The 19,519-nt window shown below is 46.0% G+C and overlaps 1 protein-coding gene across 2 annotated transcripts in view; it reads right to left on the reverse strand.

Moving 5' to 3' along the window:
* Positions 1–2,741: 2,741 nt before the first annotated feature.
* The window catches only part of WNT11 (Wnt family member 11), a 28,525-nt gene continuing 11,747 nt past the window's right edge, over positions 2,742–19,519 (reverse strand). For both annotated transcript variants that reach the window (XM_082757517.1, XM_082757516.1), the window contains 2 exons: positions 17,960–18,252; positions 2,742–7,852 (listed from right to left, as the gene is read on the reverse strand). In XM_082757517.1, the coding sequence (XP_082613643.1) occupies positions 7,678–7,852; positions 17,960–18,252 (468 nt within the window). In that variant the 3' untranslated portion in view covers positions 2,742–7,677. The remainder of the gene's footprint in view (positions 7,853–17,959; positions 18,253–19,519) is intronic.

Below are 19,519 nucleotides of genomic sequence, written 5' to 3' on the forward strand. Positions count from 1 at the left end.
TTACTGTATGGCATTCATTTTGTTCTTTGAAGTTTCTCTGTTTACATTTTATTATCGGGAATAGCCTCTTTAATGGCTGGGGAAAAAAATTATGCTTTGTACCAGAGCAATTAACAATATGGGTCAAGTTCAGGGGACTCGAGTCTGACATTTGGTTGCAACCACAAAGTGGACAGGGCGCTTGGATGGTTTGTTTTTCTTAGTAAACTCCAGGAGAATTAACTTCTTTGGTTATCTCGGAATTATCTGCAAGTCCCGAGACGAAAATGTTCCCTCTAATGGAGAGAAGAGGAAAAAGTGAATCTAACCAGCCACATTTAGATGTTTACAGTATTTGATATCACCCACTGTGTTTTGTTGTTTTATTTAGAAGTGTATTTAAGCAATTTATGTAAAATAACAGATGTCAGCTGCAATCATCCTGGGCACAGCAGCTATTTAGGGTCATGCTCTGGTTCTAATAGTCCAGCTAGGCTTAACATCTTATTTGCTTGGTTCATATCAAGACCAAACATCAGAACAGAAGGATCTCTATGCTGAGCATCCAGATAAGGATAAATCTCATCTGACTTCCCAGGATCCGGGGGTGGTTTACTCAGAAATCTGGGTGCTGTCAGAGGAGGTGAAGAGCTTTCAAGAACCCGGGACTTTGCACTGAAGCCCTTTTTTAACTCAGAAGCCCATCTTGATGATTTGGGGCTGTAAGGACCAGGTCTCCAAAAGTTGCCTGGATGTGGGGCTGGGCCCCCTGCTCGGGGTGGCCCTGCTGGAGTAGGGCTGGCACCACAGGGACCTGGAGCTGCCTGCAAGCATCAGCTACTTGGGGATCCTGTGAGGTCTGAGCTGGCCTGTGCCAGGCAGGATCAGCTTACAGATGGCTTTGCAGAGCTCATTTTGGAGTGTCACCCAGCTTGTTAGTCCATGATGGGCCTGTCAGAGCCCTTGGGACCAGTGCTATGGAGGGAAGAAAGTGTGCCTGAGTATCCACAGATGCACAGATGTAATCCAATTGCATGAACGCTGGAGCTATTTGAAATACCCTGGGGTGTCCCCTGGGTTTTCCCCTTCCAACCTAGGTGGACAGGGGTCTTCTGTGGGGCCAAGGTCCCTCCTGCAGTCCTCTGCAGAGCCTCAAAAGGCACCAGATGCTTCCCTGCAGGCTGCCAAGGGGAGCCCTGCGTTCAGCAGAGGAAGAGTTATGCGTGGAGGTCAGGGCAAGCTGGGGAGCTGTGACTGCCTTAAATCAAGCAATTCTTTGCAGCTGTCAGGTTGACGCTTTTACGTCACACCAAGGGCTGCTCCTCAAGTGTGGATATGCAGGTTTTTGGTGTGTTGTTTTTTTTTTGTTGTTTTTTTTTTTGCTTTTTCAGCGCAAAGATATTTCCAGCTTATGCTCACCCGCTGCCTGCAGCAAGGAAGGAAGCACCTGCAGAGGTGAGCAGGGAGGTGGTATTTTAATCTGTCCAAACCAGATGAGGAGAGCAGCCCCGGACAGAGCATTTGGTCTATCTGGAGTTTCGAAAAGGAAACGGTTTTCCTGCCTGACCTCGGCCCTGGTTGACACGTGCAGCACTTTGTAAAGTTAATTGCGTATCGAACAGGTAGTGGAGTGGAAAGGAGCTGCAGGTGGTGCATGCTTGCAGAGTCTGCTCGCAGAAAAGCAGGGTTTGGGTCTTTGCACGATCAGCCTGCCAGAGCTGGGAAGAATCTGCCTTGAGCCCTGCCCACCAGTTGGTTTTCTTTGTTGGTGCAGTTGCTGCCATTAGTGATTTTTACAATCATCCATTTTATAGAGCTCAGCCTAAACAGCTTGAAAATTTAGGGTAAGACAGAGGGGAAGAACGGGGAAACCTCCCTTTCCTATGAAATTCCACATAAATTTAGAGAAAGCAGCTGATGCTTGGGGAGGGTGAAGCAGAGCTGCCACACACTCCCAGAGCCCCCAGATTAAGACAAAAATGGGGTTGGGAGAGTTGGCAAGAAATGGGGGAGACAAGTGGCTCTCACTTCATCCCTCGCTGATGTCCCCACATTGTTCCCACAGCTACAAAGCTTTTCCGATGGTTTATTTTTCCCCTTCCCTTCCAGCTTTTTCTGCCTCGACTCAGACCCGTGGAGATGGCATAGACCCCTACCTGATTTCACCTGCTTTTATTTTCACCTCCCACCTTTGCTTCAGCCCAGCTCCATCGTCCATCACCACCAAGCAATGCCACAGCTCCGATCCCAGACCGGGTGAATTTGGGGCCCGGCATTAACCCTAGAAAATCAGAAAGAAACGTGCCTCTCCGTTTCAAAAAGCCTGTGTTTGTCAGCAGTTACCACTTAGAGAGATCTGAGGTATCGATAACCGCCCTTCAGTCCTCCCAAGGTTTTCAGCGCTTTGGCCCTGGTCCAGAGGAGCACTTACACACGTGTTTAGCTCGGAGAGGGTGAGCAGTCCCCGTTTGGGTTGTGGCTGTGTGGTGTGGATGGGCATATTCTCCGTGCAGAGCGACCCACAGCAGATTTCTTGCACCAGGTTCATCCCCACGTGCAGAGGGGATGTGGTGTTTCCAACATTTCCCCTCCTGCCCCAGCTTCTGGTGTCGTTCGATTGTGTGACACCCTCTTCTGCTTTTTTTTAATTATTTTTTTAGGAGACATTTCCAGGCCATGTGGTTCTGGTGAAAACCTTGAAAAAATTCCACTTAAAGGAGTAAAAAACAAAACAAAACAAAAAACAACTCCACATAACACAGACATGATCTTTAAAATAACTCATTTCATATTTACAAGGCAGACAAAAGCACATTTTCACTTTTAACAAAAACAAACAAACAACAAAATAACGATCCACAATGCATACCATTGTTATTATTTTTTATTATTATTGTTGCTTTTATAATTAGGAAACAAAGCGAATGCTGCGTCCCTGAACAGGGGGTAACTTTTGTTCTAGATGAATAAACCATAGCTCTGCTGAAATATTTAATCAAACTCCATCTGACTGATGAAACTGCTCCTGAGGGGAAAACAAAGCAAAACAAAACATGTTGTGCATGTTAAAGTCATTAATCTCAGGTGGATTTCAAGTTTCCTGTTCTTTCCCCCCTCTCCCAAGTCTTGTTTTCTGCTCTGTCTCCCACATGAGGAGGACAAAGTCTGGGTCCAGTCTGCTCTTGGGGACAAAATGATGGTGTTTCCACACGGGGAAGGCAAATCCTTTGTGGTGGGATGAGGGAGTCAAGGACAAGGTTGTAGAGTGCATGGTAAGGAGAAGGACTGGCTAGGATTTTGGTTTGGGAGAGAAAAAATGACTCCAGACCATGAGAGATGGCTTCACTGCTTCCTGCTTGGATTCTGTTTGATTCCTGGAGTGATCCCATCAGGAATCTGTTTGCAAATGAAGTGCAGGAGAAGGAAAAGCCCAGGGCTGAGCTTTCCTCCTGCTACCCTCATCCCCTTGTACCTCCAGAGCATCCTCCCAGCATCTTCCCCAGGCTGGTACCTGGGGTAGGCACTGCATGCGTGGCTCACTGAGAGGATGCTCATGGTTCTGTTTTCTAGCAGAAAGCAGCCATGGTCCCTTGAGGACTCTAATATCTCTTTCCTGACAAAGGCACAATTAATTGTATTCCAATTTGTGCCTCCTTTCCCCTCCCGCTCCCCTCACCAAGGGCTTTTGTAGCTGCACATGAAACACTCACAGGGTGCCTGCATGAGCATGATGAAGATACTTTCCATTTTGCAGACCAAAATATAAAAAAAAAAATAAAAATTGGATGGGAGTCTTCTATAATGAATGTCGTTTGCCTACCTTTGGGAGCAACCTAAATGATATAAAGCTGGAAGGGGGTGAGGATGGGGGAAATTCATCAAAAAGTATAAAGCCAGCTGGATGCGTGCAAGGTTTAAATCCTCAGATTTGGAAATAGCATTAAGTACAAGCTGTTTTATTAAACCACGGATTTTTTGAAATTCTTTTTTTTTTTTCTGAATGAATAAATGCTACAAAGCCACCAACATAATACTTTTCAAGATAGCTGGTCTTTTTTCCCTCAAGGGTAATATTGCAATATTTTGAAATGGTTTATGGGAAATGTTTATGGGAATATATGAGCTGTATTTTCCCAGCTAATGTAACAAAGCTGTATAGTAGGATGTAGAGCTAAGCCAAATTATGCCAGCTGCTAGGACCTAGCAGGGCATGTTAGGAGAGAAGGAACTGTAGCATCACCCTACAGATACAGTCACATTAATTAAAGCCATTTCATTCAGAAGATGAAAGACCTTTGTGTTTTGGAGCGAAGTCTTGAAGTCTACAACAGGGTTGGTATGTGAGGTGTTGCTCTGCTGTTAGGAATACATTTTCCTTGCAAAAACCTGCAAATTTGGTTTGTGGCAAATGTTCTTTCAGGCCATGCATGCACAGAGAATTAATTGGCAGCTGCATTTCTGACTCTCATCACACTGAGCATTGCAATTGCAAGCAAGAGCACTTCTCCCTTCTGGCCTCTTTCATAGAATCACAGAATGGTTTGGGTTGGAAGGGACCTCAAAGATCACCTAACTCCAACCCCCTGCCATGGGCAGGGACATCTCCCATTACACCAGGTTGCTCAAAACCCCATCCAGGCTGGCCTTGGGCACTGCCAGGGATGGAGCACCCACAGCTTCTCTGGGCAAACCTCTCTCTGCACTTTGATGCTGATGCCAGGAGAAAAGCACCCAGAGCACCAGGAACTCAATGGTCCTAATTTGTGGGATGAAACAGGGCTGTGCAACAAGGGGTGCTGGTCAGGGTGCAGCCACTGCAGAGAAGAAAAAGGCTTCTGGATTTTGGGAGTTATGGCAAAAGGAGCGTAGCAGCGTTGATTCATACATCAACAGCCTAGGACATGAGCTGGGGCCTCAGTGACTCAAAGAAGCAAAGCACAGATGAAGCCAGTTGTGAAGGATTTCAGGAGGAGCAAGAAGAGATTTTGAGGCTGGATGCACCGAACCACAATCCTCCAAGCACTGCAGCCATTTCAATTCAACATCTAGAGGTCACTTCCCACCTTGGGGTCTGAGGACCTGCAGATGCCTGGTAGGCTTACTCACATCTTCTCTCGTTCTGCAAAGATAAGATTTCGCCTGACATGGGAAAAGCAGCTGAGGAACAAGGGCCTGACACTGGAGGAGTGAAATGCAGCTGAAAACAATGTGCATATGGAGCATTTCTTCCATCTCACTATTTTTTGCGCCAAGCCCAAAGACTCAAGACATCAGCAAGGGAGCAAGAAAAAGTCATTACAGCACAGAATTGAAATGCTCAAGTTTTCCTTCAGTCAGAACATCCCTTGGCTTCGTCAGAAACTGGAATTAAAAAAAGAAAATTCCTTAAAAGAATGAAAGCTGACTTTGTCTTTATAATATCAAACAAAGCCAAATTCTGGCTTTGGAGAGCAGTGGGACCCGTGCCACCGACCTGTCTGCATGTCAGCCTAAAGACACCCAACCGCTCATCACACCGTGCTGTGGAGACATTTCAGCCCACCAGCTTTTATGGGGTGACAATAACACAAACCACTGACAAAGTACCAAAGGCCTCTTTTTGCCTCCTCGGGGCTGGGGGAGGGAAAGGCAGGGAGGAGACCAAACCCATTACAGCAAAGCAAAGTAGCTGAGGAGAACAAAATATCTCTAATTTTGCAATAGCACGCAATGCTAGAGAATGAAACATCTCTAATTTTGCTCTACAGTCCACCATGCTATTTTCTGCTAGCTCCCTGGTGCTGTCAGAGGCAAGTCAGAAGTGGTTGGCTCCTAGAGAGTGGCTGGTTGGGAAGAAAAGGAGAAGAGTGTTTCCCTCTAGGGAAGTGCCACTGTCCCCACATTTGTGTAGGAGTGATTTGCTGGCTGCTTACATGACTTTGATTGCAGAGCAGGCTCCCCAAAAATGATTTGAAGGACTTCACGGCCTTCTCCTGGAGCAGACATCCCTCTCCAGTGTCCCTTTTCCTAACAGGGACACAGAGGTGAATGCCCGTAGCAAAAAAAGAGAGGTGAAGCAACTGAACTTGAGCTAAAACCTCCACTGCACAGCATCTCTCTGCACTCAGGAGTGAGAAACAAGCCACCCATGAGAAGCATCAGTCATGTTTGTGACTGCACTCCCTGAGGGCACTGGGATATTTAACCAATGAACAACAAAAAAAAAGGAACAAGAACAGTGACTCGTCCTTCCTCCAAGTGCTCCATTTCATTATCTTGACTGTATCTTGGCTAATTCTGTTCAAAATAAAGAGGCTGGGGAAACAGGGAATACAGGAACTTATCGATTGCACGCCAGCGAGTGCCTCAAGCTTTGCTCTTCTCCTGTCCTTGGGAGGGAGACTGGGGTTTGCTTTCCAAGTAGGAAACAATGTCCTTGAGTGAAACATAATAAGCTAACATTCTGCTGATGCACCAGTAACTTCAGCATTTATTTCATACTATTGTTAAGGCTTGTTTATAGTATATAGATATATTTACGTAGGAAGAAGAGTAGAGGAAAGCGCAAGATATATCTTATAAATATTTCTGTATGTCTGCATACAAAAGAAAATATGTACAGCCACCCATAGTGGTTTTCTCTGCGCCAGGGCAGGGCCATGCGAAGGACTGATGTGTTCCCACTCCTTTCTGCAGGGAATAGCTGCTACCCTGCACATCTGTGTGCCAGGACTGGATCTGCTCTGGTCTCTGTGTTTTTTGGGGTTGGGTCAATAGTTTTGCTAGGAGGAGAGAGGCAGTGGCACCTTTCCCTAAGGACCAGTGTGGCAGAACAAATGTGAGTTGCCAAAGGGCAAGACAGAAAGAGAGCAGGAGCTTTCTTCTTATTTTTTTTCCACTGTATTTTCACTTCACTTTTGTACTTTATCCTAATGGACCCACTGCAACCCAAGGACCCCATTAAATCCTTCTCAGCGTGCCCTACTCTCGCTGTCTCTGGTATCCCATAGCTGTTTTTATTTCCATGGCTGAGTGTGAAGCCCCATCCAGCCCAGACAACTCAGGGACAGCTTTTCCTGTAGCAGTAACTGGGAAGTCACAGACCTGCTTAAAAGAAAGGTTAAAATGGGTTAGTCATTTCAGGGCATGGACCTGAAATCTTTCCACCTTTACCATCCTGAGTGGATGCTTCCGCGCTAAAAATTAAGTCTTTGGCAACAAATGCAGTTATTGCTGGACAGTTGTAGTGTTTTTGCTTCTGGGATGGTCCTAAGGCAGACTCGGTACCTCTGTGAGAAGGCACAAGCAGGTGTGAGCCTTGGTTATTTTCAGGCAGGTGTTGCTTTTCTTCCCCAAGGGAAAGTTTCTAATTTTGCTTCTCAAAATATTAAGGCACTTGATGGCTGGACATAATTGGCAACCACAGGAAATATTTTGGAAGAAGATACCATCCCAAATGAGTTTTTGTCTTCTCAGAGAGCATTTTATTGGTGGGGAAAAGCCTTCCGTTTTTTACATTTTTAAGGGTCTCATGTGGCATGATTGCTTTTTTTTTTTGCTTTTTTTTTTTTTTTTTTTTTTTTTTTGCCCTCCTACCATCTGTCTTCAAGTCCATGTCTTTACAAGATGAACGACGTCTAGTCAGGGAAATGTTTTCTCTTCTCTGAATAGTGCTGGGGTGCCGCTGGCGTCTCAGCTCCCGGGCAGAGCGAGGGGCTTTCACTTGCACACGTATCTCTCGACAGTCCTCTCGCACTTTTTACAGGTCACGTAGCAGCACCAGTGGTATTTGCAGTGGCACCGCTCCACCACTTTGTCCATGTAGGGGTTGTAGCCTCTGCCACAGCACATCAGGTCACAGCTGTCGCTCCCGTTGGAGGTCTTGTTGCATTGCCTGGAAGAAAGGAAAGGTGGTGAGCTGTTGTAAATGCCAGCAGGGCTTTCCCAACCAAGGATGGGGCAGTGTCTGTGGTGGTGTGAGGTGCTGGGTGAAGGCAGTGTGGTGGAGAACCAGGGTTGCACTTGCATTTTTCTGGGCAACCTGCTTAGGGCTGAGAAGAGCTCCAGTTGGATGGGATGGGACCTAGTGGGAGGTGTTCCTGACCATAGCAGGACGTTGAAATTAGATGATCCTTAATGTCCCTTCCAACCCAAACCATTCTGTGGTTCTGTTTCTATGACCATAAAGTCCCGTTTGGGCAGGAGGTTTGGGCCTAATGACCTCCAGATGTCCCTTCCAACCTAAAATACTCTGTGGTTCTGTGATCACCTGCTCTGACACCCAAAATAACATTAAATTCCACTTCTGCCCCTCAGTTCGGGCTTAAAAGGATTCAGGCTGCCTGTCATCCGAGGTGGGCAGGAACTGGCTCCCACACAGGCCAAGAAGCAAAGCTATCGTGATACCTTCACCACAACATAAACTCATCGTCCCTAGCAAAGCATATCCCCAGGCAGGCTCTGAGGCTGTCTGAAAGGAGCTGGGGTAAGATGATGCCCTAAAGAACAAACACCGGTGTTTGTCCAGCACGACCTAACCTGAAAATCATAGGGGACGAACCCTGCAGTCAGAGAGTGTTTGCACAGGCTCCGTGCCAATGATCCCAGGCAGGGAAAGCTCCTGAGCAGACTCCTACAGCCATTATTCAGCCCTGAACCTCTCAGGGAAATTACAACCGATCCTAGCAGGGCCAGGACTCTGCATTTTTCCCTCCGAGTGTGTCCCAGCCCAGCAGAAGCAGCCGGGGAGCTGGCCCTGTCCTACCCCGAGCCCTGACCCAGGAGCAGGCAGCACAGCGGGAGCGCAGCGCAGGATGACAAGTCGCCAAATATCACACGGCCTTTCACTGCTTGTTTTGCTTCTGCTTTTAATTAAAGCCAGGCTCATCGGGATAAGTCGGGCATTGTGTGGGGTTTCCTTGCTTCAAATGCTTGCAAGCAGCTGGCTTGAGGTTTTTGGAAATAACCCACAAACTGGGGAATCTTTTTCCTTGATCGCCAGCATGGAGAAGCCTCGGAAGGGGCTGAAGAGCTGGATCCTCAGCCAACCTCAAAGATCAGCTATCACACTCCTAAAATACTCCAAGCTGGTAGATGTGAAAGCACAACAAGCTTTGACTTTTGGATGAAATGAACCATGCCCTGGAGATGCCATTTCTCCAGAGGCTGTAAAGATAAGCAAGGGTGAAAGCGTTCATGTTTGGTCAGATGCCTGGCTGGACACTAATGCTTTAGGGTAAAAGATCTCATTATGCACCCAACACGGTGAGCCTGTGAACTTGATGGAGACTTGACATTGCTGCAAGAAAGGCAATTTGAAGATTGCAGGGAGATTGCTGACATTTCTCCTAAATCTCATCCTGCCTGGCTATTTTGGACGGAAACAGTTTAAGGCAAATTTGGGGCAGGGAAAGGAGAAATTGGGAGGCATGAGCTGAGCACTCCATTAATAGATGAAAACAAATCCATGAGATTTATAGGAATTCCTCATGAGGTAATGCTTTAGGAGAAGTTATGGGATTAATGAGGTGTTGGGATTTTGTTCTTGTTCTTCTCTTATTTATTTCTGACTCAGGCGGGCCTCCTGTTTGTTATTTCTGACTTGCATTCCTCCCCAGGTTCAGTTTTTAAAGGCTCCCCCCCTTCTCCCCTTCATTCGGGAGTGTGTGTAAATATTTACAAACCTTTGAAAGCCTCTACCGAAGGCAAAGTCTGCAACCACACCAAGTGTGTTTGCCTAATGCTGAACCAAAGGCGTTGTTACTGCCCTGGGGGCCGGGGCCCCTCTGCCAGGAAACCTCTGAATGACTCCTCATAAATGTATTTGTAAATGCATTAAATATTCAGAGCAAAGGTTCAAATATAGGGATGGTGACATTAGAAGAGGGGAGGGAATTTGACAACCTTACTCAGCTTTACCGGTGGCTGGAAAAGTTGCTGCATGGAGGTTCCCCTGGTGAGGACTGGGAATCTGCAGGAGCACAGGGCTGGGTGTGCAGTGTGTCCCTGCCCCCTTGTGCAAAAAAAAATCACTAAAATGGCCAGGGAAAGGGACATGGTGGCACTCTGGCTCCAGTTCACCACCAGAGAGTCAAATTTATCCCGTTTAGAGAGCAAAGCCCTTCCACCTGTTGCCTGGGTTCAAGGAATCACCCTTTCCTTGCACCCAACTCCTGTGGTTTTAGGGGGGGGAAAAAGACCTAGATGGGCTTTCCCATAGCTGTGTCCATCCCTTTCAGCCTGAAATATAGGAAAAGAACAAAATCTTGCCCCAAATCTCCAAGTTTCCCTCAGTTTGAGATCAAGGAACAGTGACATTTTGGAAGGAAGAAGGAGTAAGGAGCCAAAGCAAAGCTTTTGACTCTATCCCGAACCTAAATGTGTTTCTAGAAAACTTTTCTGACAATGCCACTAACCAGGCATATTGTTCTCTGTTTTAAATTATAGTCACGGGTGAATTATCTTAATTTTCTTTCTTTTTTTAAAAAACAAACTGAAACAAAGTCAGCTTCTCAGCTGTAACTAGCCATACAAAAAGCAAGTGAGGAAAGACAAAGGAGCCCGAAGACCAGAGTTTACCCACAGAAGCTGCCCCCAAGCATCTGCTTTCAGAGCCCATGGCTGCGATCTCAGCAGGCTCCCTGCTGATGGGTTAAGTTCAGTCTCATTTGTTTTGGGCCTGGTCCAGCACAATTCCAGCAACTCGGAGAAATGCCCTCCTCCCGAGTCTCAGAGAGAAAACATGAACACAGGCGATTGCATCTTAACACAACACCGTAACCTCTAGCAGCACTTGGAAGACCGGTGAAAAACGATGCTTCGGCCACAATCCCAGCCAAGGTCCTGGCTCAGGAACAGGCTTTCACGTTGCCACGGTGCTTTGTCCTTCTTCAAGCAAGAAGGGAGGAGGTCAGCCCTGCTGACTGGACAAATCCTGCTCAATCTGCTTGTCCAAAACTCCCCCTTCCAGCCCTCTTTGTGAAAACACTGCCGTGCATCACTCCCTGAGCCCCAACAGCCTCATCACGGGGGTGGTCTGTGACACAGATGGGCAAGGACATCTTGGCACCTCTAAGAGTCTTCCCCGTCTCACATCTCTAAGCCATCTCACTGTTACCTCCAGGGGGATTTGCATTTTAAAATACCCATTTTTCTCTCTTGCAGAGGGGGGAGGAGGTTTGCTGCTTTGTTCTGCAGTGAGCTGCAGGAGGAATTTCAGCTGGAAATCTTAAGTACAGCAGGCAGGAGCACAAAGTGAATGGCAGCTTGCTCAAGCTCTCCTTAAAACCACCCAAGCCATGTGCTAGGAGAACTCGAGCGAGATTTTCTAGTCAAAAGCAAGATCAGTGAGTCCTCTACCTGCAAACCATCCACCTTCTACCATCCTGTTTAGGATTGCGTTTTCAGATCTTTTAGGGCCTTGCAAAAGTGAGATGTGGGAGCTGCTTACAAGGACCTAAGAAATGTCCTGCCTGGCCCAGCACTCTGCAATGGCTGTGGGAGATGCTATTTAGAGAGGAAAACACAAATCTGGCCACTTTCTGCAGTCTTCCCCCTCGTACTCCACCAGCATCTGGGCTGTTGCGTTAGGGATGACAGAAGAGACATTCCTGTTTGACCTCAGAGGATCCCCCTGTGGGCATGTTGGCCATGGGTTTGTCTCATCCCTTTCTGACCGCAGGGAAACCACCTGTCTCCATGAACTCCAGCAGCCACAAGTCCCAGAAGACACTACTGCTGTGTAAAGAAATACTTTCTTTTCTCTCTTTTAGATCAAGTTCCTCGTCGTCTCTCTAGTGCCCTTTGCTCCGGTAATGTCATGCTGCACAGCAGTACATAAAGGAAAGAAAAATAATTCGAGTCCCCCAGGAAGCATGTAAAACAATGGGCATTGCTAAAAATACATCAAAGTGCACCATTTCATGTACGATTTCGAGGGCAGGATCTTAACTACTTTTAAATTGCTTTCTCATCCACAAGGAATATCTGGAGACTGACACTGAACAACTGTACAAAAGAGAGTTATCAATACTTCATGTCAGCAAGGAGATGTCAAGGGAGATCCTGGAACCAGCCTGTATTTTCATTAAAGAATAGAGAGCAAGCTTACAAGCCTGTGGATAATGCTGGGGCAAAAGGAACCGAGAGCGTTTTGTGAGGGTGGATTAAAATGCAAAGCAAGCAACACACTTTGAGAAAGGTCCAGATAAATGTGGGAACCTTCCCAGGAGAGTCAGAGGAGCAGTTCAGAAAGCAGAAAAGGTTGAAGGAACTGGCTTAGAGAAGTAAGAGCTGACTCCCCATCTACAAAAGATTATTGCAAAAAGGAGAGAACAAATGTTCTTTATACGTAGAGGAAAGAGGACAAGAAATGACTGGTTGGATTTGGAAAAATAAAAAATAATAATAAAAAAAAATCAGGTTAAGACAAATTTAGCCCTAAGGACAGTAAAGCTCTGGAACGGGTTGTTCCAGAAGCTGTTTTTTAGAGAGTAGATAAACACCTTCAGTAACGGGCCAGGTATTCTCAGTTCAGTCTCACTGCTAAAATGATCAGGCTCTGTGGAGTCATTCCCAGCCCTGATGTCCTCTAACTCAACACTAGTTTGAGGCAGAGGGACTAAATATGTTTAGGAGAGCTGGCTTTACCCCCCCCCCCCCCCCCCCCCCAAATTCACTATCCACTGCAATTTTACTATGTGAAATTATATTTAACCACCAGAACGCTCATTATTTACAAATGATTTCAGGTCAAATTCAGGTCTCTCAAAGCAGGAAGGATTCAAACTTCCCTGGGGCTTAAATGAGAAAAAGCCCAAGAAAGTACAGCTGGCCCAACCACTGAAATTGGTGCCAATTACGAACACGTTACCTTGGGAAGGTGGGAATGGCAGGTGGAAGGAACAGAAAGGAGCTATTTTTCTGACTTTTCTTTGGTTTAAACTTCTGGAACACTCACAGAGGATTTTTTTGTTGATAGTTTTGTTTGCTATTTGTTGAGTCCCATGAACAAAAGGCAGCACATCAGTTCCAAAAGTTACTAAACCATCACACAAATTATAACGAACTCAAAGTCAAAGCTCAGCATATTGTTCCTTGTGCTCTCACTGAGCGATGGAAACTTAAGGAGGACCTAAAAAAAAACACCAAATGATGTTGTCTGCCCATAACTACCACTCGTCTCCCTCTAAGTGTGGGTGCTTCTGCTAAGAAATTTCATTGCCCACATAGTCACACAATACAACGCACTCAGGCAGATGAAAAGCAGAGTGACTGGACACTAATGGGGTTAAAACAAAGGGCTGTCATTGAACATTGAATAACATGGGGTCCTTTCTTCATAGCATTTAAGCAGCCTGGATGTCTGGACCACCAAAATGGCAAAGAGGTAGCCACCAGCCACTAACTCCTTGCAGCTAAACGAGTCACCTCCAAGCAGCACGTTCAGTTAATTCCATGCATGTTCCTATCCAACAAAACAAATCAGCATGAGACACCTCGGGAGAGAGTTAAGACCAAATATTTTGTATTGCAGAAATAAAAGAGCCAAGACATAAGCAAGGAGCAACCACCAAAGGATGGCCACGTTCATGGCCAGAGTCAGCTAGGGAGTGGTGGCTGAGCAACCTAGCTTCAGCACGACATCGCAGCCTGATTTCTGCAGCTTTTAGAGAAATCCTTCCCATCTTCAGCAAGGAGGGAGCCGCATTCGCTGGGCTCTAAGGCTGCTCTGGGAAAGATCAGTAATAAACAGCTCAGTAATCTCTGCAAGGCCTCGGGGGCTGGAGACTTTTGTATGCATGGCAGAGTTTCCCTTGCCTTGGATTCCTTATGGGACCTTAAACAGCCTTTGAAATACGACACGTTGCACCCTACTGATAAAGAAGGTTAATACTTTTGCTTCTTTTCTCACAAAAGAGGTCCCATTTTTATAATCTACTATTATTTATCTTCTGCTTGAAGCTGATAACAAATTCTTCAGGCAGGAGAAACTGAACTACCTTGTTAAAAGATGAGTTATAGGGTGTTTTCTTCCAAGAAGGCTCTGAAACAGGAATATATACAGGATATGCATTTCCCCGTGGTTGACTTGTATTGAAAGTCATACAATCCACATGCTGCTCCACGGATCAGCTTCTTTAGATTTGTCTCCAGATGATTTTTATTCGCTACGAAAGCGTAATGGTGGCAAACAAACACACGGAGTTTGGCTGCAATCAGTGCGGGTTGCAGCAAGCCTGTTTGCAGGAGCCTTGGACACCAGTTGCAAAACCCAGCTCCTTAATCAGATTTTGAGCACTTCAAAGAGTTGTGAGGCTTCAAATCACAGGTTTGGGTTCAGCTCCCTGGCTTTGAAATCTGGATACACCCCAACTGCTTGGAGGCATGCAGATTCCCAAACCATTTCTAATTTCAACGTGGAATTAAGAGAGGCTGGGATGTCTTAGAAAACACTTCAGGCTCATTCTGAATAAGGCTTTGAAAAGAAGTGAAGTGAAGAGCCCTGAAAGGATTTTGAGTAATTGGGCTCACGTTTTCTGAGTGGATTTTCACGCGGTTGCACTATAAAGTTACTTGATTCCCTTTCCTGCCTGAGAAACGCACAATATGCCTGAGCCATGTGAGGGATAATTACAGAGATGGAAGCAACTGATTAGATTATCCCTTCCACCCACCTGCCAGTGCAGGATTGTTCCCTACAGCATACGTGGAAACCCAATATGTCCAAGGTGTTGCAACTAAGCCATCAACCCTTGTCCTGCTTCCAGCGTGCTCCTAGCAAGCACCAGACCTGGGGGAGAGGGAGAGCAGAAAGGAATTTGTCTCCGTGTGATATGAAACAACTCACATTGTGTAATGAACATGCAGGAATCTGAATGTTTTAAATCCAGTAACAGGGAAATGGGTTGTTAATCGTAGAATCATAAAATCATGGAATCAGGGAGTGGTTTGGGTTGGAAGGGACTTTAAAGCCCATCTTATTCCAACTCCCCTGCCATGGTTAGGGATATCTGCCCCCAACCCAGGCTGCCCCAAGTCCCAAACAGCTTGGCCTTGGGCACTGCCAGGGCTGGAGCACCCCCAGCTCCTCTGGGCAGCCTGGACCAGGGCCTCAGTGCCCTCAGAGGGCAGAATTTCCTCCTAACATCTAATCTAAATCCACCCTCTTTTAGTTTAAAGCCGTTGTGCCTTGTCCTATCACTACAGTCTCTGAAAAAGTGGCCCTCTCCAATGGGAACCTCTGCCCAAGCTGAGGTCTCCTGGAGCACAGTGAGACAGCTCTGCACCACGGCACCCTACAAGGAATCCCCAAACCCGTGCTCATGACCAAAAAGAGGTCAAAGAGGGAACAGGCAGGTGGTGGAAGAATAGAAGAGAAGAGAGAAAACAAACAGAGGGGCCACCACTAAAATCCCTTTTTGATTATGTTTGCTGTAAAAGACCTTAAAAATTAGCCCAGTAGGAAACAGCAGGATTTCCCCCCAAAAAATTTTGATGTGCACAAGGATAAAATCTTAAGACACCTCCGGGACTTGGCTTATAAAATAAAAAAACATCTTTGGGCTATTTCCATGTGAGTGTTTTACATCTTTTAGGGTAAACATAGGCCATGCTTTTCTTTTTTTTCTGCCCTCTCCCACAGCAGCCTGTTTGTGTTCTTGCTCCTTGTCCCTGTCATTAGCCACTATCTACAGCTGGAACAGAGCCACTGCGTTTAAAACACATCAAATGCCCTCGCCGTGAGAGAAAAAAATGTAGAGGGAAAAAAGGCTTCTATGGGAAAAGGAGGAGGAAGAATAAACCCGACACATTGTGGAGGTTTTATACTTCTTTCCTCTAATTTCTAATTGTGAAGGTTTTATACTTCTTTCCTCTAAAACAAAGGGCTGCTGTGGCTTGTGTTACACTTGCCAATTTTGAGACACCAGGCATCTTCTCAACTGCACTGAAAATGCATGTAACTACACATGACCTTACAGCTTGGCCTGAGAGAGACCTACAGCTCAACACAGGTCTATCACGCCCTCCTCCCCTGCTTCATCATCATCTTGCACATCCAAGAGTAAGGAGTATTTCTTGACAGGTTCCTTCTGAACGTCATCCCCTCCTGCCTTAATATCTCACTCCTCTAAATCCTCACTCAATCTCACTTCCCCTGGACCCTTGCCTGGAAAGCTCACAATCACTGCTGTCGCCCAGCTCAGGATAAACAGATGCCTGCAATACACATTTTCCTATCCCCAATAAAAAAAAAAAAAAAAAAAAAAAAAAAAAACCACATTCAAGATCTTGACATATTTTTCATCACTAGTTGGAATAAAAAGGCAAAATCTGCTGTAAAACGAAATTAGATGAATAGGAAGTAACGCCTCCCTCCCCTCTAAAAGGATTTCAGCTCATGGAAAATGTTTCATTTGGCAGATCTCTAATGAATTCAGTTTGTTTTTGACACAACCTGTTGATTTCACGTGATTCCTATAAAACCAATTTCCAAATAACCTCCCCAATTTTTTTCGTTGCGAAACAGCGTGTCCCAACAAAGAGGCCTTTTTCAAGACACGAATTTGTCAAAACCCATGCAAATCCACAAAAACACCACTTCCACTTATATGGCATTTTCCTTCAGAAAACAATCTCGGCACATGCAGTGCCCTACAGTCCTCAGTGACTCATAAACATCTTTGCTGCTAATTACTGCTCCACCATTGGCCTGGGAATGAACGAGCTATTGTACGGCAGTCCAGCCATTGCCTGCAGTCCTGCTGGAGGATACAAAGCTCTGACTGTCACCAAACATCAGAGGAGAAAAAGGACACACTTCCCATAAGCTGCCTCACTCAACTGTCACCTTCACCAGGTTGGCTTCACCAGATAAGTGTTAAGTTATTGTCTATAGAATTGTGGTTCCAGATTAAATTTGGCCATTGCCAAAGGGTATCGTCTAAAAACCATTCACCAAACATTGCTTGAAAGAAAAGTATCCCAAAAGGATGTCTCTTTTGTGCATTTAGATGATTTATTTCACTTCTGTGACAGTAAAAATCTTCTCTCCACTTAACTTCTCAATACACGATGGAAAGACCACTGTGTCCAATAAGAATTAAAATGAAGACACCCCAAAAAAGAGGAAGTGCATGCACCTTGCAATGTGACTGCCTGAGACTGCACCACGAAGCACCACAAAGAACAAAGAAGAATTAAGGGAACTATCTGAAGGAAGTCAAGAAAGCAGATAGCAACATTAAGCCATCTTGAAATCCAGCTGTTGCATGCACTTAACAAAAATCCTGGAAATTCTGCAGAATGCTGGAAACACAACTATTTGGCCATCAGAAGGTATGCTGCCCACCAGTGGAATTGATTTGTCAAAGAGGGAATTAAACAGATGATGGGAAGACACACGCACGTCCGCGTCCTGTAGAAGGGACAGCATGGTGCCCATGGGTATACCTTAAATCACCAATGCTAATGGGATGAAGATATACCTATGCATAAACACGAGACAAAAATACCAGGATTTTTAAAAGACAGTGGCAGAAAAATCCTAAAAATTAATCTTTGTAGGTGGCAGGGCCTTTTTAAGGCTGCCTGGAAGCACTGGTCCAAATTGGGTTAACGCTTGCTTGCTTAGGGGAGCCTTCAAGTAGAGTAACACCTCATCACACGAGCAGTGGTTGCAAGAGGGACTCAATAAAGTAAAAAGAAGCTGCTAGATCATTGCACCTGCTGAGGTGAGCTGCACAAATGGCTTTCTGAGAGGATTTCAAAAGGTATCTTGTACCTGCCAGTATAATGGAAAAGATGTCTACAGCCCTGTCTTGGCTGCAACACCACAAAAAGCCTCGAGCATCTGTGGACCATACTGTTCATTCAGATGTTCTGTACCTGCACGCACGTGCAACCTCCCCAGTTATTTACCTCTTATTCATACACGGTCCCCTCTGCCCCTTCCTTCTTTGGGGTGCAGAGTGCAGTCAGCACCCGCTGCGGAAACCCTCACCTGTCCTGGGTCCCGTGCGACCCCACTTTCTCGTTCTTCATGCAGAAATCAGGCGAGCTCTGTAGGTAAATCAGCTCTGTCTCTTTCACCGGCCTGATATCAATATCCTTTGGCACGAGGTATTTGCGTGTGCCCATGGGCCGGTGAACAACCTTGGTGGCCGATAAATACTTGTTTTTGAGGTCCAATGCAATGTCTCGCAGCTCTTGAAGGCCTTTCCAACAGGTCTTGATAGAGCATGACCCAGAAACTCCATGGCACTTACATTTCATTTCAAGAGAGGCTTTTAAGACCTGCAAAAAAGGAAGGCAGGAGTTAGGAAATGCTCTTAAGTCTAAACATCTCATAGCCTTGCTAATGAAGATTCTTTCTTAATGGAGACTGCTATAAAAAAAAAGGACTGGTGCTCTGATTTCTGCACATGCTAGGGCAGCTACTGTGCAGGGGGAATGAAATCTCACAGCTCCGTGGTGATCTCTGGCAGCCCAGGACTGCTTTCACCCGGTGCTTTTCACACCTTAGCAGCCAGCAGACCAAAGAGTACTTTGCATTTTGATGAGATATCTACATGGGGCTGCATTTACACCCTCTAAAATTCTTAAGGAGCTGGAATTCAAAGCAATCCATAAATAGATATATAATATGCATTTCTGCCTCCTGCAGATTTAAGCATTGGGTAACAGATGTCAAAACTTTGATGAATTCAAAGCACCCTCACCCTGCCTTTCTGCTGGCCATGGGGCCAGAAAAGCCTTTTACTTTGATACATCTCTAATTTTACGACTGTAGAAAATGGCAGGGAATGCTGCCAGGAAAGGGTGAATCCACCAGCCATGACAACACCGTCCCAAATGAAAATTTGCCCATTGCAATTAATATAAAAACTCAAGACATTGTAATAATAATAATAATAATAATAAAGAGACACAGAGGGAATGCAGGGAATGGTAGAGAAAAATACCCAGAGGAGGCAGGGTTGTGCTCTGCAAAGGTAAATTCACATGGTAGCTACACAGTAAGCTGCCAATGAGCTCAGCATGCTCCAAATTTTATCTGCTTCAGCGCCTGAGAGCAAGCAGCCCTGGAGGGATCAAGCTGTGTGGCAGGACCAGAGCTGGGAACTGCTGAAGCCTCAGAGATGGGTGCAGGGCTCACCTTTATAGTCCCCCACCTCAATTTCTCCAGCTGCACGAAGCGCAGCGGCGGGGATTTGCTCCCTGGTGCACGCCAAGCACCAGGCATGGTAAGCGTTATCCCTGCGTTGGCACACTCACAGGATGCAAGCTGTTAAAAGCAGCTTCTGCCAGATATGGGAGTAATCACTAGCGAAGCAGTTTGGAAAGGAACAAATCAGCCCTCCTGGCTGCAGGGATGGCTGGGAGGCAGCTGCTGCTGGACACGTCTGGCAGATGATAATCCTCTGTGTTTACACAGCACTTTGCATGTGCAACGCCCTTGGCAGAGCACTACGGGACCCATCCCCACCACACCTCCTGGGGTAAGCAAGCCAGAGCCATCCTCAGCTATGGATAGGGTGGCAATGGGACATCCCACCCACGG

The sequence above is a fragment of the Aythya marila genome (genome assembly GCF_965140915.1).
Source record: "Aythya marila genome assembly, chromosome: 1".
Taxonomy (NCBI): Eukaryota; Metazoa; Chordata; class Aves; order Anseriformes; family Anatidae; genus Aythya; species Aythya marila.